Raw genomic sequence first — 17,027 nt, forward strand, 5'->3', positions numbered from 1 at the left:
ATGGCCGCTCTCAGGGCAGCGCTCGGGGCTTTGCTCGCGGCAGCCCGTGTCCGGTCGCCGCCCCTGGGCCAGCGCCCGCCGCGCGCGCCCTGCTCCGCCTCGGCCGCCGCACGCGGCGCTGCCATGGAGCCGGCGCCCCGTTGGCTGGCGGGGCTGCGCTTCGACAACCGCGCCCTGCGCGCGCTGCCCGTGGAGACGCCGCCGCCCGGCCCCGAGGGCGCCCCGTCCGCGCCGCGGCCCGTGCCGGGGGCCTGCTTCAGCCGCGTGCGGCCCGCGCCGCTGCGCCAGCCGCGCCTCGTGGCGCTGTCGGAGCCCGCGCTGGCGCTGCTGGGCCTGGGCGCGCCGCCCGCCGACGACGCCGCCCGCGAGGCGCGCGAGGCCGAGGTCGCGCTCTTCTTCAGCGGCAACGCGCTGCTGCCGGGCGCCGAGCCCGCCGCGCACTGCTACTGCGGCCACCAGTTTGGCCAGTTCGCGGGGCAGCTGGGCGACGGCGCCGCCATGTACCTGGGCGAGGTGTGCACGGCGGCCGGCGAGCGCTGGGAGCTGCAGCTCAAGGGCGCCGGCCCCACGCCCTTCTCCAGGTGGGCCCTTCTCCAGGTGGGCCGGGGCGGGTGGCTGGGGCCCGGAGGGGGCTGACCCCCGAAAGCGGCCCGCACGCCCTTCTCCGGGTGGGATGGGGCGGGGGCCGGTGTGTGCAGCCCCACCGTTTTCCTCCCTAGTTGGGGGTGAGATGTAACTGGAAGTTTCACCTAGGGGCATAGGACATGAGAGGGGTCCGGCATCCTGGAGACGGGAACAGCTGGTGCAAAGGCCCCGAGGTCAAAAGGAGAGGACAGGAGGAGGGGCAGTGGCCGCTGGGCCTCCTCCCCTGCTGAAGTGCCGCTGCCAAGTGCCCTTGTCCCCTCCGACCGGTATAGTGAGGGGATCCTGCCGCCTCTGAGCGCAGAGCCCCGGCAGTTGCTCTTGTGCCGTTCTCATAAACGACACAAGGACTTTGGAATCAGTTCTGCGTGAGACACTCGCGTCCTCCCCGCCCACCCCCGGCCTGGCCACCGGTGCTCCGGGGAGGCGGGGTGATTTGTCAGCAGTCTGAAAGCTACTTGGGCAGTCTGCTTCCCTCCAACACTGGCATCCCAGATGCGGCCAGTGCCCTGGGAGGGGCAAGAGAGACCTCCCCAGATCCCATTCCCCCAAGCACAGGCTTCCAGGCACCTGTGGGCCAGAGCCTGGCTCCAGATCCCAGCAGCCTGACCCAGCAGGGTGCTCTTGTAGCCTCTTCTGTGCAGACAGTTCGTGCATTTAGTCCGTGTTTGTTAAATGGCTGAAAAAGTTACACCCAAGTCGTCGTTTTAGGTTCAGGGAAATCCTAAGGGCACGTCTCCCCTCGGCCACTTCCCTTTGCCCTCCCTCCAGGGACTGAATACGCCCTCCCCGTCCCCCGCAGCAGCTGCACCTCTGACCCACAGAATAACTGGTTTTTCCTCATCCCCCAGTCTCCAGACCTTTCTGTCTGTGAAGTCTGAGTTCAGCCTAGCGCCACCGCCACCCGCACCTGCTCAGAGTTGTCTGCACCGGTGGCTAACGGAAGTTTCTGCTCCTTGGAATGGGTGCTTCTCACCCTAAGGCCTGTTCATTCTTTTGAGCACCTTTAAACTTCGTGTATTCCTTTTTGGTCATTTATTTTTGCCAGTTATAAAGACAAACCTTTTTGTGAGTAATCTGCTGTTGGAAGTTGCTTTTTATATTTGAAGACTTGAGTTTTAAGTCCCGTGTTTTCAGACCTGAGGTCTGCTGACGTATTTTTTTTAACATTTGCTTATTTTTAGAGAGAGCGAGCGAGTGGGGGAGGGGCAGAGAGAGACAGGGAGACAGAATCCCAAGCAGACTCCACACTCAGCACAGAGCCTGACATGATCTGTGCGACAGATCCCACAAACTGTGAGATCGTGACCTGAGCTGAAATCAAGTCAGACACTTAACCAACTGAGTCACTCAGGTGCCCCTAGAATATTTTTTCTTTAGAAAAAAAGCAGTAATTTACCCTTTACTCAGGTTGGCACCCACCTACCCCACCCCACCCCTCCCTGTGTCCTGTGGTCCCCTACTTCAGCAAGACTTGAGGCTAACGTCCAAAGTGGCTACGAGTGGCTTAAAGCCAGCTGCTGCTGGATACCCAGGTGTGGCTTTTGGGGGGTGGACAGGTGACTTCTCGCCTCTGCCTCCTGCGTGCCATGGGGTTGGGATTTCAGAATATGCCTCTCCTGGCAGGTACAGAAGAGCTTTCCCTCAGTTGGGTCCATCCCAGCAGCTGCACTGGGAACTGACATGGGTGTACAGGAAAAGGGACTGTTGTCATGTGTCCTCTGGCTCTGTGGGTGCAGGACTGCTCTCCGAGGCCCTTTACCCTTGCTGTATAATCGTTCAATTCTGGCTTTTGCTTTGAGAACCCTGCCTCGAGCAAGAATACGGCTGCATATTTTCAGGACCATTTCTATCAGATTCAAGATTAAATTGCGCTGTGCTAGCTTCCTACTGAGTGAAATCTAACCAGACGAGAAGTAATTCCCAGGGCCAGGGAAGGGTGGAATGACATTTGAGGACAGGTTTCCTTGTCACAGGTCCTCACATAGACTAGAAGGAGGTGAGTGGAGTGCAGCTGTGAACCGAGGGTCACACTGGCCAGAGGCCGACACAGTGAGCTCTGGGGTGACTGCCAGGTCTGGTTTCTAGAGGTGTCGCTTACACGAGGATGAGTCATAGGCAAGGTGAGGCAGGAGGCCTAGATGTGTCTAGTGGAGGCTTGAGGACCACGATCGTAACAATACATGCAGAATAAGCATTTGACGAAAGCCAGCACCCATTCGTGACAAAAATTCGACAAACTAGGAAGAGAGGAACTTCCTCAAGTTGATAAAGAATTTCTACAGAAAACCACAGCTACCATCTACTTGGTGAGGGCCTGGAAACTCTCCCACTAAGATCAGAAACAAGGGAAAGTTGTTTCCCCCACCATTGCCTTTCAGCATCATACTGGAAGTCCTAGCTAACACAGTAAGACAAGAAAAGGAAATTAAAGGTATACAGATGGAGATGGAAGAAATGAAACTGTCTCAGTTTGGGGATAAACATCCATAGAAAATCTCAAAGATGTGACCAAAATGAATAAGCAGTTACAGCAAAGTTGCAGGATCCGAAATTATACAAAAGTCAATCCCTTTACCGTATAAGCAATGAGCAACTTGAATTTGAAGTTAAAAACAATACTATTTACCCTAGCACCCCTCAAAATGAAATAGGTATTAATCTAACAAAATATATACAAGATCTTTATAAGGAACATTATAAAATTGATAAAAGATGCCAAAAATAAAGAAATGGAAAGACATTACATGTCCACGGACAGGAGGACTCACTATTGTCAAGATGTCACTTGGTCCCAATTTGACTTCAGTACAATCCCAACAGAATCTCGGGTCATTCTGTAGATACTGGTAACAGGATTCGAAAGTTTGCACAGAGAGGCAAAAGACCTAGAGTGACCGACATGATACGAAGAATGGCAAAACCAGAGAGCCGGCACTACTGACGTCGAGCCTTACTGCAAAACCATAGGCATTAGGTAAATGCAGTGTCGGTGAAGGGATTGCTCAGTGGAATAAGGACAGACCTCCCCCTCGGTACAGCCAGCTGATCCTTGACGAAGGGGCAAAGATCGTCATGCCAACAGATTGCACTGGGACAACTGAACACACACACAAAAGGTATCTAGACGCGAACTTGCCACCTTTCGCAAAAGTAAACTCAGAGCAATCATAAACCTAAATGCAAAAGTATAAAACTCCTAGAAGATAAAAAGCCCGGAGGACCTTGGGTTTGGACGTGACTTTTTAGATCTAACACCAAATGCAAGATCCATGAAAGAAGTCATTGATGAGCTGGACTCCATTAAAGTTAAAACTTTTTTGCTCTGCAAAAACAAAACAAAACAACACCGCTTGTGCTCTGCAGCAGACAAAATCGAGAGTGAAAAGAAAAGCCACAGACGGGGGAAAATATTTGCAAAAGATGCATCTGATAAAGGAGTGTTGTCCGAAGTAGACAAAGAACTTCTTAAATTCGATCATAAGAAAACAAAACAACCTGGGCCCTTAAAATGGGCCAAAGACCTGAACAGACCTGACACCAAAGAGGAGACACAGATGGAAAGCAAGCTCCTCGAAGAGACGCTTCACATCGTGAGTTACCAGGGAAATGCAAATTCTCACGGCGACGAGATGCGGCCGCACACCTGCGGGGGGTGGGGGCGGGGGGTGGGGGCGGGGGGCAGACCCGGGGCACCGACAGCACCTCTGCACCACGCGCCGGGAGGCCGTGTGGCAGCGGGAGCACGTGCTCCACCCACTTGCTGGTGGCTGCAAGGCGGTGCTGTTACCTCGTGGCCCAGCAGTCGTGCTCCTGCTGTTTACCCGAAAGACTGAGAGCCTGTGTCCAACAAAACCCTGCACGTGGATGTTTGTAGCAGTTTTATTCAGACCTGTCAAAACCCGGAAGCAAGCAGCATGTCCTTCAGGAGGCAAACGGACCGTGGCGCCTCCGGACGAGGGAATAGGACCCTGCACAGGCGAGAAGCGAGCGCTCAGGCCGTGAGAAGACATGGAGGAAGACGACGAGAAAGGAGCCAGTCTGCGCTACGACTCTGGCTGCGAGCTTCCGAGGAAGGCGGAAGTACGGAGAGGAAGAAAAGATCATGAGTTACAGGGGAGGGGTGAGCGGGTGGAGCGCGAGGAGGTTAGGGCGGCAGCGGTCTGTGTGTGGTACCGCGATGATGGGTCCTCGTCGCCACCCATCTGTCCAAAGCCCCACGGTCCGCAGCGCTCGGCGTGACCCCGTTTAAACGTGGGCCTTGAATGATGATGGCGCATCCAGGTACACTTGCTAATGGCAACAAATGTCCCACCTGGTGGGGACATTGACGGTAGGGGCCACGAGGGCCACGAGGGCAGCAGGGGGCCTGTGTCGTTGCCATGAGCCTGGAACTGCTCTGATAAAGTCTTAATCATAATAGAGGCTTGGGGTAAAAAGCAGTTCGAGCCCTCCAAGGCCTCCGTCCTCCGAGAGACTCTGAGATCCCCCTTTCGTATGCGAACGATGCTGTCCTGCCCTGCGTTACCGTAGGAGTGCTTTTGTAAAACAAATTCTTTGGAACAACCAAGTTGCAGATGGACAGGGTGAGTGTGTGGCGCTTGGCCGCTTCCCTCTGGGGAGGCCTGAGGTGGCCCTCACCGTCCTCGGCGTCGGTCTGGCCTCCGGCTACGGGCCGGCACTCGGTGCCTTGGCCGCCGGGTCTGGGGTGACGTTCGGGCCTCATCAGTGCCAGGTAGCATGTGTGATGGGGTTCTTGCGCAGTCACGTTAGAGCTGCCGGTGGGTGATTTTTAGGAAGCCCTTAGAATGCTTTCGGTCCCTCCCATCTGCCGCCTGAACCTTGGTGTCGAGTGGACGCCTGCCTGATGGCACGATGACCTGTGTTTGATTTCAGACAGGCTGACGGCCGCAAAGTCCTGCGGTCGAGCATCCGAGAGTTCCTGTGCAGTGAGGCCATGTTCCACCTGGGCATCCCCACCACGCGGGCCGGGGCCTGCGTCACATCCCAGTCCACCGTTGTCCGCGACGTGTTCTATGATGGTAATCCAAAATATGAAAAGTGCACGGTTGTGTTGCGTATAGCTTCCACTTTTCTAAGGTAATGCCGGGGTCCCCTCGGGCTGTCTGAACGCTTGCTGTTGTCAGGCTGTAGGTCTGTGCTTAGACAGCGGGGAGTCTGGTAGATGAAGCGCCCCACAGTGACACGCCGTTTGGACCCCATCCCACGGCGGGTCCCTAGAACAGCGCCAGCGCACCGGCCAGGAGGTAGATGCTCTGCACCTGCGGGGACGGAGTCGCAGGTGCAAAAGGCACTGGGCGTGTCTGGGCCGGGAACCCTGTCCCGCGTGCGGGTCACTGTGCCCCGCCCGCCCACACTCCCCCACCGGGCCGTTCCCACCAGGCAACAGCCTGTGTAGCTGGAGCGAGGCTGGTGTGGGCGGGCCCCCGAGGCAGCGGTGGGGGGGGGGGGGGGACGGGGGCGGGGGGCGGTATAGAGCGGTTTACTTGGGAGTTCGTGACAAGGAACTGCATCAAAGTCACCAAGAAAATGGCCTCGTTGGTGTCACTGTGAACGCAGGCTGCTCCACACCTGACGAGCTCCGGTTGGCTGCGGCCATTCTCCACTCAGTTCATTAACCGGAACCCTCTCTGGTTCCCGTTCCTGACGCAAGCCTGTTTCTCCGTGATGTCACCGCGCTGTCTGGCGTCACACGCTCCAGTCTGCTTACCTGAACCCACGCTTGTCACAAGTGGCTGTGGCATCTTGGGGCCCCCTCCTGGAGCCGGGCAGACCCCGTGTGTATCAGGGGCAACGGGGCCATTCCCCTGGTGCCTGCTGGCCCCACCCACGCCTACAGCTCAGAGTCCCTGGCTTTTCCTTTCATCCCCTGGGGGACAGAGGAGCCAGGGCAGTGACCGGCCTCACCCCAGGACACCCAGGGCTTCTTCCTGCAGAAGCACCAGACTGCTCTTTGCTGCGCGGCCGCCCTGTACCTGGCAGGAGTCGGGCGGCATCCCTGGCCTCCACCCACCACCTCCCGGGGCTGATGCCAGACCTAAAAACCAAAAATGTCTCCAAACGGTGCCTCACACCCTCCGGGTGACACCCAGTGGAGAGCCGCTGCTGACCCTGCTTGTCACCCCACCACAGGATGCCCGTCACTGACGTGCTCCTTGACGCAGGGGGATGGGCACAGAGCCCTCCTCGTGCCCGGAGTCAGCCCTGTGTTCCTGGGCGTCCCGCATGCACGCCCGGGGCTGTGTGGGACTTGACCAGAGTCAGGCTGGTTCTGTGTCACTGAAAGATTAGTTCTGTTCTTGTTGGTTTTGTTTTAATCAGCGTGTTCTTCCCACGCTCCTAGGTGGGTATCTAGCAGCCAGACTTTTCTTCCCACGACGGGGCAGAGTCACGTTTAACCTGTTAAAAACTTGGGTCTTCCCTCCAGGTTCGGATCCTTTGAGATTTTTAAGTCTGCAGATGAGCACACAGGGCGCGAGGGCCCCAGTGTGGGGAGGAATGACATTCGAGTACAGATGCTGGACTACGTGATCGGCACATTTTATCCCGAGATCCAGGCCGCTCACGCCGACAACAGCATGCAAAGGAATGCGGCCTTCTTCCGGGAGGTAGGTGTGGCGGTGCCCTGGCCCCGGCCCTACCTGCTGCTGACGACCCGGTCTACTTGGCTGGTAGACAGAGGTTCTCACTTGGTGTCCCTGCCCCTGTCAGTCACTCCCCTGTCCCAAACCCAGTCACCACTTGTTGGCTTTGAGCAGGACCGACTTCTTGGAAACCCTGCGTCAAGGTCAGGGGTCCTGGGACAAACCAAGGATCATTTTGTTTCAGTGGCACTGGCGTGTGTCCATGTGCCCCCACCGAGCCCCGCCGGACAAGTGTGAAGGGAATGACCCCAATGCACTGGGTACCCAGCCGTGCACACCTTGTCTGACCCAGTCCCTCGGTTTGATGGAGGTGCTGACCCCGCGGCTTGTGTCTGTGCCTCCCCTCCCCCCAAGGGCCATCAGGCGTGGCTTCCGTGCAGAGGTCACCCATGACACTCAACGTGGCCACGGCATTCCGTCAGCTGACTCAGCTCGGGGCCTGCAGTGTCGGCGAGGGGGTGAAGGAGAAGGCAGGGGCACGCTTGAGCACGGCTTCCATGAGAAGGAGTGCCAAGCAGGTGTTTGTGGGGCCTCGTCCTGCCTGACCCTGGCCACTCTCTTGACCTGTTTTAGCCACGCTCTGGTTCTTGCCCTCTTCTGTGGGCAAGCGCCTGGGCTGTGGGCTGCCGGGAGGTGTCTCGGGGTTCTGCTCGCAGCCGTGATGGGTGACGGGGCAGGTGTGTCTGGGGCCAGTGCCTGCGGGTGCTGGCCGGGCACCCTCGAGGCCGCACGGGGGTGGGGGGCACAGGGGGGCTGCATGGGCAGTGGATGTGGCCGCGTGAATGGCCCGCTGGCAGCCCACTGGGCCGCGGCAGGTAGGTCATTGGCCTCCTTGTCCGGCAGCTCGAAGGACGAGATGGGGCCCTGGGCACAGCAGCCTGGACCAAGGGCAGGATTTGTCTGCTCGTGTGCGGACTTCCTCATGTCCATGCCATTGTCCTCCTGGGCCCGAGTCGCGGGGATATCGAGGTTCCCTGACATTTTTGGTTTCTTGGGTAAAAGCCACGATCAGGGAGTATGCGAAAGAGGGAGGAGGCGAACGTGGGGTTGGAGCCTCCACACACCTGCTCGTCCGAGATGCCTTTTCCTCCGCACACATTCCGTCCTGTCCTCCCCACACGTGTCGGCGGGGAGGCCAGAGGACAGGCCCTGCGGGAATCGGGGCGGGAAAGAAGGGGTGGGGGCAGGGGGCAACCCGCGCCTGTTGTGCTGCAGGTGACCCGTCGCACGGCCCGGATGGTGGCCGAGTGGCAGTGTGTGGGCTTCTGCCACGGCGTGCTCAACACAGACAACATGAGCATCGTGGGGCTCACCATCGACTACGGTCCCTTTGGGTTCCTGGACAGGTGAGTGGCCCGGGGCAGCAAGTGGGCGCCGACGGTGCAGGGACCGCTGGGGAGAGGCCTGCGGGTATATGCATCTGCTCTGGACGTTTTGTCCAGCATTTAGTTGTTGGACATGCCTGGCTGGCCATTCCCAGAGGAAGACGTCCCCTGGAAGGTTCTGAGCAGAGAAGCGTTTTAAAAGGGCGCCTCCACTCCCGGATCGGGAGCGGGCTGAAGGGGCCAGGGCGGGAGCAGGTGGTGAGCAGGGGGGATGCACCCGGCCAGAGGGGTCCGGCCGGGGCAGGGGCAGGGGAGCGGTGGCCACGCAGGCACGGCCCTTGGGCACCCCCGGGGGCTCCGCATCGTCCCCTTGACGGCTCTCTCACCCTGTGTGGCAGGTACGACCCTGACCACGTGTGCAACGCCTCGGACAACGCCGGGCGCTATGCATACAGCAAGCAGCCCGAAGTGTGCAAATGGAACCTGCAGAAGCTGGTTGAGGCCCTGGAGCCCGAGCTGCCCCGCGAGCTGGGGGAGGCCATCCTGGCGGAGGAGTTTGACGCCGAGTTCCGCCGGCACTATCTGCAGAAGATGCGCGGGAAGCTGGGCCTCGTGCGCGCCGAACTGGAGGACGATGGGGTGCTGGTGGCCAAGCTCCTGGAGACCATGCACCTGACCGGTGAGTGTGGCCAGGCGAGTGCGCCACGGGGGGGCCTGGCCTTTTCATTTGGGTGAAATAATACAGCGCGTAAGACGTACCGCGTCAGCCATCAAGCGAGCAGGTCGGGGCACCAAGCACGTTCGCTGTGGCGCAGCCAGTGTCTCCAGACTCCTCAGTGTGCGAGGCGGACACCCGGTCCCCGTTGCACTCTCACCGCCGTCTGCCTCCCCAGCCCCTGGCGCCCCCGTTCTGCCTTCTGTCTGTGGATCTGACTCCTCCAGGGACCTCACATGAAACGGGTCCGCACGGGATCCGTCCTCGTGTGCCGGCTTCCTCCGCCGAGCAGCGTCCCCAAGGCTCATCCGTGGTGGGGCAGCGGGTATCGGGACTCTGTTCCCTCGCAAGCTGAGTGGTACCTCGTGGTGTGCAGGGACCACGCTTTGTTCCCCGGTTACGGACTGATGCACACTTGTTTTCTCCCTTGGGCTGCTGAGGAAAACGCTGCCGTGGAAACACACATACCAGCAGGCGTGTGAGTCCCTGTTCTCAGTTCTGGGGCTGCACCTCCAGGCGGAGTTGCCGGATCCCGTGTGGACCTGACCAGACCGCTCTGGCTGGAGCTTCTGGTACACGTCGACCCGAAGTGGTACAGCGGGTGTTCCCTTGTTCCTGCCCTCAGGGGAGCGCTCTCTGTCTTTCACTGTTAAGTATGAGGCTGTCTGTGGCTTTTTTACATACGGCTTTTATGAAATTGAGGGTTTCCTTCTACTCCTAGTTTGGAGTATTTTTACCATTTTGCATCAGTTGAGATGAACACATGGGGGAAGCTCCTCCCTTCACACCCGTCTTAGTCAAGTTAAAGCGCCGTAACAAACCACACAGACTGGGCAGCTTACCCAGCAGACCTCAATCTGTCACAGTTCTGGAGGCTGGAGGTCGGAGATCGGGGTGCGGCGTGGCCAGGTTGCCGGGGTGGAGCTCCTTCCAGGGCAGAGAACAGAGAGGCAGCGAGGGCTGGTGGCTCTTCTCCTGAGGGCGCAGACCCCATCAGGAGGGCCCCAGTCGACGTTTGTACAGGAGGTTGGTCCGCGGTAGCTTTGGCTTCAATATCTAGGCATGCTGCTCTCATAAAATGAGTTAGGAAATGTCCTGTCCTGTCCTGTTTTTCAGAAGAGTTGAAGGAGGACTGGGGATAATTCCCTGATATTTGGTAGAACTTACCAGTGACGTCCTAACGTTTTCTTTGTTGTGAGAGTTTTGATTCCTGATTCCGTTTCCTTACTTGTTACAAGACTACTCAGATTTTCCATTTCTTCGGAACCTGTTGTGGCGGATTGTGTTTCTGAGAATTTGCTGATTACCTCTGCGTCATCTAGTTTATCAGCATGCAGTTGTTCACTCTTCTCAGAGTCTTTCATTTCTGTGTAATCAACACTCCTGGCCCCATTTTCATTTCTGGTTTTGGCTGAACGTGTCTCTTTTTGTCAGTAGCTAAAAGTTTGTCAGTCTTGCTGATCCTTTCAAAGAACCAGCTCTTGGTTTCATTGGTTTTTGTTCTCTATTTCATTTATCTCTGCTCTAACCTTTCTTTCTTTCTGCCAGCTTTGGTCTTATGTTGTTCTTCTTCTAATCCCTCGGGTAAAACATGAAGTTATTGAGATTTTTTTTTGAGATCTGACATGTTAACACTGTTAGTTGCAGGTGTACAACACGATTCACTCTTCATACACACTGCAAAATGATCACTACCACAAGTGTAGTTAACATCCATCACCACACAATTGCAAATTTACTTTTTTCTTGCGATTGAGATCTGTTCTTTTAACAGGTATTTCGCACCATAAATTTCCCTCTGACCACTGCTTTTGTGGCATCCTGTAAATTTCAGTATGCTGTGTTTTTATTTTCCTGCCTCTAAGTATTTCCTAATTTTCCTTGTGATTTGTTTTTATTTTTTGGACCCACTGGTTAATTTTGACATTATTTGTGAATTTGCCAGCTTTCCTTCTGTTAGTGATTTGTGTTCTCATCCCACTGTGGTTGGAAGAGATATGTCTTTTTAAACATATTAAGACTTACGTTGTATGGCTGAACATGTGATCTGCCCTGGAGATTGTCCCGTGTGTACCTGAGAAGATTGGACAGAGTTCTGTTGAGGTCTGATGCAGTAGTGTGACAAGCATTCAAGTTCCCCATGTCCTTGTTGGTCTGAGGTCCAGACATCCCATCCATTATCCAAAGTGGGCTGCTAAAGCCTCCAGCTCTTAGAGAACCATTCTGTTTCTTGTTACGTTTTACAGAGGTTTGCTTTGTAAGTTTTGGTGCTCGTTTGGCATATACACTTATAAAAATCTTTCTGATGAACTGTTTTACCAGTATATAAGGAAAACCATGGTCATTTACCGATTTCCTACTGAAAGTCTACTTGTCTGACTCAACCAGTTGAAAGTATCTTATGGACAGTGTGTAGTTTTGTTTTAATTTGAGAGTCTGCGTGAGAGACAGCAGGGGAGGAGCAAAGAGAGGGAGACAGAATCCCAAGCCGGCTCAGTGCTGTCAGCACAGAGCCCGACACGGGGCTCGCACCCACAAACTGTGAGATCGTGACCAGAGTCCGAATCAAGAGACACTTCACTGAGCCCCCCAGCCACTCTGTCTTTTTAAAAATCCATCCGCCAGTCTTTTTTTTTTTTTTTTTTTTTAAGCTAGAGCAGTTCATGGAGGACACCAGTGTGGAGAGGTGGGCAGGACAGCACAGGAGAGGCCGTCTGCTGATCCATTTACTTTTAAAGTCATTACCCACGAGGACTTCTGCCGCTTTATTGTTTTCTGTCCATTTCCTCCATTTCTGCTTCTGTGTTTCGTTTATTGTCCTGGTTCCCTTCTCATTTCCTTCTGTATGTATTTTTAGGATGTTTTCCTAGTGTTTCAACAACTCGGCCCGAGGACTCTCAGTATCTGTTGCGTGTTGAGCCCTGTTTGTTCTGAAGTGTTTCGGGGGCTTCTCCCTGACGCCCCGTGGCTCCTTTAGTAGGCTGGGGGGCTTGTGAGCACAGCAACAGTGGCCAGGGGATGACCTTGGTGCCTTTGCCGTACCGACCTCAGAGTGGTGGCCAAGCTGGGTGGCAGGTGTGTGGGGATGAGGAGTCGTCTGGAGAGCAGGGGTCGGGAGCCCTCGGACCCGACCCTGACGAGGCTGCCCGGCGTCGCGGGCGCTGGTGCGGGAGGCGAGGGCCAGGCCTCCGCCTGCACCCCGAGCGCTGGCGTGTTGCAGGTGCCGACTTCACCAACACCTTCCACTTGCTGAGCTCCTTCCCAGTTGGGCCAGAGCCCCAGGGCATGCCCGAGTTCCTGGATGCGCTGACCGCACAGTGTGCCTCCCTGGAGGAGCTGAAGCTCGCCTTCCGACCCCAGATGGATCCCCGGTGGGTACCCAGGCCTCCCTTCCTTGGAATGGGCTTCCAGAAGGAGAGGACCATTCAGAACAGAGCATGTTGGGATGTTGGGGAGAGCTAGCTAGGGCACCTGGGGAGGTGGGTGGGCCCCCACATCTGTGGCGCCGAGGCCCACCGGTCAGAGGGAAGGGCGGCAATGCTGCCACCGCACAGGGAGGCCAGTGGCACAGGCTGGGGGGGGGGGGGGGGGGGGGGCAGCTTCCCGGAATGGCTCTCGTCTGCCCAGGAAGGACTCCGTGGGCCCTCGGGTATCACCAGCCGGGCCACGCTTTCCCGCGCCGTCTCCCCTGGAGGAGCACACGGTGTCCTGAGGGTGCAGCCCATGCTCCGAGTAAGGCGTGGGAAGCATGGTTTCCGGGTTTTGATAAACAAGCCAACAGACCGTGGTTCGAGAGAATTTAGTGCAGCGCTGTGGTGAGTGGCTGCTGGCTGCCAGGACGCACAGGGAGGACCGGCTAGCAGGGCCTATGGAACACAGAGCCAGCGTGACTGGGGAAGGGGGTGTCGGTGCTGTCCCTGCCCGCCGGGCCCTCGAGGACCCAGCCTTGTGGTCACTGTGGAGAAGCAGCCAGCAGTGACCTTCCCCTGGGGGAAGTCACTGTGGGGTCGGGACACAGGCAGGGGCCAAGCGGGAGGGAGAAGTCAGCCTGCAGCACCCGCCCCTCGGGGTGCGCTCGTTCCACGACACGGAAGGGCTGCCGCAGAGCAGGGGTGGACGGCCGCCTCGCCCGTCGGGCCCGGGTCACCCCCCCCCCCACACACACACCGGGGCTGTCGGCGGTGGCACAGCAGAGCCGCTGAAGCCATTGCCACCTCCTCCGTGCGCCCAGTGGTCGGGACACGCCTCACGCTGCCCCTCTGCACAGGCAGCTCTCCATGATGCTGATGCTGGCGCAGTCGAACCCCCAGCTCTTCGCGCTCATCGGCACCCGAGCCAACGTCACCAAGGAGCTAGAGCGTGTGGAGCAGCAGTCGCGGCTGGAGCAGCTGAGCTCGGCCGAGCTTCTGAGCAGGAACACGAGCCACTGGGCCGACTGGCTCCGGGAGTACAGGTGAGGCCGGCCCTGCCGTCCGGGGCCGGCGAGGCTCCAGGTCGGGGCGCTGACCGCCCGCGTCACCATCTCCCCGGGACGTGGCTGCAGACGACTCCCCACGCAGGGAACCAAGCCCGGGAGACGTGGGAGGGGGCGTCTGCTGGAAAGATGAACTCGGATGTGATTCCAGAGCCCGGCTGGAGAAGGACAGGGAGGGCGCCGGCGACAGTGACACCTGGCGGGCCGAGCGCCTGCGCGTCATGCGTGCCAGCAACCCCAAGTACGTCCTGCGGAACTACATCGCACAGAATGCCATCGAGGCTGCCGAGAACGGAGACTTCTCAGAGGCGAGCAGACGCCTGCCCCTCCTCCGTCCCTGGGTCCGGCAGCAGGGGCTGGGTGAGGAGGGACGGGCAGGCCCTAAGAGCCCTCTTCTTGCTCTTCTCCAGGTGCGGCGGGTGCTGAAGCTCCTGGAGACCCCCTACCACAGGGAGGGGGAGGCCGCCGAGGTCCCGGAGGCCGAGGGGCACTCCTATGGCAGCAAGCCCCCGCTGTGGGCGGCAGAACTGTGTGTCACGTGATCCTCGTAACTGCCTCGGAGGCCTCCACACGTGGAGCCCCCGAGGCCTCGAGCCCCGCTGAGTCCTTGAGGCGGTGGGCACCCCGCGGGCGACCCCACGCCCCGTCTCTCCATGACGGCCGAGACGTCCAGTCAGGACCTGACCCGTCTCTGTCTGACACAGACTCAGCAGCCCCGCCCCACGCTCGGTGCGCTCCCCACAAAAGCCGCTTGGTGCGAGGACAGGAGCTCAGCAGTGGGGAGCGGGCCCAGGTGGGCAGAGCGGCCCCGGCCCCCTACCTACCGGGCAGACACGGTCCCCAAATAAACCAGCAGCTTCCCTGGCCCGTCTCTGTGTGGTCACTGCGCCCTGACCCGCCCTCCCAGGAAGGCCAGGTACTGGCGGGGGGGGGGGGGGCACCTGTGTCGTGGCCTCAGGCGTCCTGGTAGTAGCTATTGAAGTTGATGCGCAGCAGGAAGTCCTCCAGGTGGGGCTGGTAGCCGCGGTTCACCAGCTTGGTCACCACTGGTGGCGGAGGGAGCAGGGGAAACGGCTCAGCCAGGCCCCCCGGTAGCTCCTGCCCTGCGGCCCCCAAGCCCACCCGGCCCTAGGGGACAGTCACCTTTGAAGAGGAAATGGGAGTAGTACTTGAAGGTGCTGTAGGACTGCTGCATGAGGGCAAAGTTGGGGTGCTCGGCACCCCGTGGGCCGCCAGCCGGGACCCAGGGCTGGGAGATGAGCTGGCTGCGGAACTTGAGGACCAGGCTGAAGATGCTATGGATGACATTCATGACGGGCGCAGCCTTCTCGGTCAGCAGGCCCCTGGGGAGACAGGTGGCTTTTGGGGGTGGGCAGCCAGTGGGAGACAGTCCCCTGGGGAGACAGGCGGCTGCTGGGAGGGGGGAACGGCCAGTGGGAGACAGGCGGCTGCTGGGGGGGGGGGGGAAACGGGCAGCCAGTGGGAGACAGTCCCCTGGGGAGACAGGCGGCTGTCGGGAGGGGGGGACGGCCAGTGGGAGACAGGTGGCTGCTGGGGGGCGGGGGACCCTACCACCACCAGCACCACCACGGCTCGAGGCACCAGGAGCAGCTCACCTGAAGACGGCCTTGTGCAGGTACTCTGCATGCGCACGCTGGATCTCCTCAAGGTCGCCCACCCCGGCCAGCCGGGCCCGGAACTCACACCAGGTGACGTGCAGTATCTGGTTGGCGATGTAGCCCTGCGTGACCTTCACGAAGTGCTGCATCTCGTGCTTGAAGAGCTGCAGCTGGCGGAACTGCACGGAGCCGGCCGCGCGGCTCACCAGGGCTGTGGGAGGGCGGAGGGGTCAGCCGGGGCCCCCGGGGCCAGGGGCGGGCGGGGGGCCCCGGCCGGGCCTCACCTGCACGCTTGAGGTGGAAGCAGACGTCCTTGAGCGTCCACATCATCAGCTTCAGCTGCAGCAAGAAGGAGAAGATGCCGCTGTACCTGCTCAGGCAGCTCTCGGTGACCACGATGTTGAGGGGCCAGTCCACCTGCGGGCGAGGGGGGTGGGGGTGGCTCAGTGTGCGCCTGCGGCCCGGCCCCCCTCCCCGCCCGCCGGGCGACGCCTCGCTGACCTTGTACCTGAGCTCCAGGCAGTTCAGCACGTCCGGGGCGTTGGGGGCAAACGCCTCGGGCAGGAACTTGAGGGCAAAGGAGAGGTTGGCGGCATACGGGGTGTCCCCGTGCAGGCTGTACTGCAGGGCCTTGCTCAGCACCGAGTTGAGCACCAGCGGGTTGAGGAGCTCCCCGGGCGTCTGCCCCGCCCCCAGCTGAGGCAGGAGAGGGCACACGCGTCCGGAGGGAGTCCCGGCACCACCGCCCTCCCCCCACCCCCACCCGCCCCTAGCCCAGGGGTCACCTTCTCAAACAGCAGGTCGCTGAGGGACTGGGCAAACTCTCCATCCTCCATGAGCAGGAAGTGCCGCAGGGCCTCAAAGTGCGCCTCCAGGCCGAGCTCCACGAAGTAGTAGTCCACGGCGGCCTTGTTCACCAAGGAGACGCTGGCGGGCGGGAGGGCGGGGCCTAGAGTCAGGTGCAGGGCGGGGCCGCCCGGGGGCGGGGCCACCTGGGGACAGGGCGCCCAGGGGCAGGGGCAGGGTGGGGGCGGGGCCAGCCGGGGGCGGGGCCGCGGCTCAGGTGCAGGGCGAGGCCTTCCGTAGGGAGGGCACTCACTGCGCGGCCAGCGGCGCCGTGATGGAGTGCTTCATGAGCACGGGCAGCGGCAGCAGCTCGCTGAGCTCCACCGCCGTCTCATCCGCATCCGACCGGACCCGGGGTTCCTCGGGGAGGGAGAAGGCCCGCGGAAGCCCGTGGTGTAGCAGGTGGGCGACAGGAGGCTCTGCTGCAGGACGGCACGCTGCTGTCAAGCCGCGAGGCCAGTCGGGCCGGGCTTCCGCCTACCCTCCTGCCCACGTGGCTGGCCACTCACACATGGCCTCGTAGCTGTCCGGGTATTGCTCCAGGCGGTACTGCTCCGCCAGGCCCGTCAGGTAGGCCTGCTCCTGGCCCCAGCGCTGGGCCGCAGCCTCCTCCTCACCAAGGCCAGGGCTGCTCCCGGTAGCCACGCCTTCCTAGAAGGACCAGGCCTCAAGGAACCCGCCCCTTCCTTGCACGGAAGAGGAAAGAAAGGGGGAGGGGGTCTCCCCAACATGCTGCCCCAT

At 59.6% G+C, this 17,027-nt stretch overlaps 2 protein-coding genes across 5 annotated transcripts in view; one reads left to right on the plus strand and one right to left on the minus strand.

Annotated features, from left to right (window-relative positions):
* Positions 1 to 14,676, plus strand: SELENOO (selenoprotein O). Its single transcript, XM_042948198.1, has 9 exons — positions 1 to 581; positions 5,539 to 5,742; positions 7,091 to 7,271; positions 8,523 to 8,653; positions 9,031 to 9,311; positions 12,568 to 12,718; positions 13,615 to 13,800; positions 13,973 to 14,129; positions 14,232 to 14,676. The coding sequence occupies exons 1-9, from the start codon at positions 1 to 3 to the stop codon at positions 14,370 to 14,372; spliced, it is 2,013 nt and encodes a 670-aa protein (XP_042804132.1). The 3' UTR covers positions 14,373 to 14,676.
* The window catches only part of TUBGCP6 (tubulin gamma complex associated protein 6), a 22,597-nt gene continuing 19,683 nt past the window's right edge, over positions 14,114 to 17,027 (minus strand). For 2 of the 4 annotated variants that reach the window (XM_042948194.1, XM_042948193.1), the window contains 9 exons: positions 16,796 to 16,937; positions 16,540 to 16,708; positions 16,226 to 16,367; positions 15,942 to 16,136; positions 15,725 to 15,857; positions 15,438 to 15,651; positions 14,965 to 15,164; positions 14,763 to 14,867; positions 14,114 to 14,333 (listed from right to left, as the gene is read on the minus strand). In XM_042948194.1, coding sequence (XP_042804128.1) covers positions 14,776 to 14,867; positions 14,965 to 15,164; positions 15,438 to 15,651; positions 15,725 to 15,857; positions 15,942 to 16,136; positions 16,226 to 16,367; positions 16,540 to 16,708; positions 16,796 to 16,937 — 1,287 coding nt within the window. In that variant the 3' untranslated portion in view covers positions 14,114 to 14,333; positions 14,763 to 14,775. Of the gene's footprint in view, positions 14,334 to 14,762; positions 14,868 to 14,964; positions 15,165 to 15,437; positions 15,652 to 15,724; positions 15,858 to 15,941; positions 16,137 to 16,225; positions 16,368 to 16,539; positions 16,709 to 16,795; positions 16,938 to 17,027 lie in introns of those variants that run through there. The other 2 variants (XM_042948195.1, XM_042948197.1) reach the window with 2 other exon arrangements.

Source organism: Panthera leo, chromosome B4 (genome assembly GCF_018350215.1).
Source record: "Panthera leo isolate Ple1 chromosome B4, P.leo_Ple1_pat1.1, whole genome shotgun sequence".
Lineage (NCBI taxonomy): Eukaryota > Metazoa > Chordata > Mammalia > Carnivora > Felidae > Panthera > Panthera leo.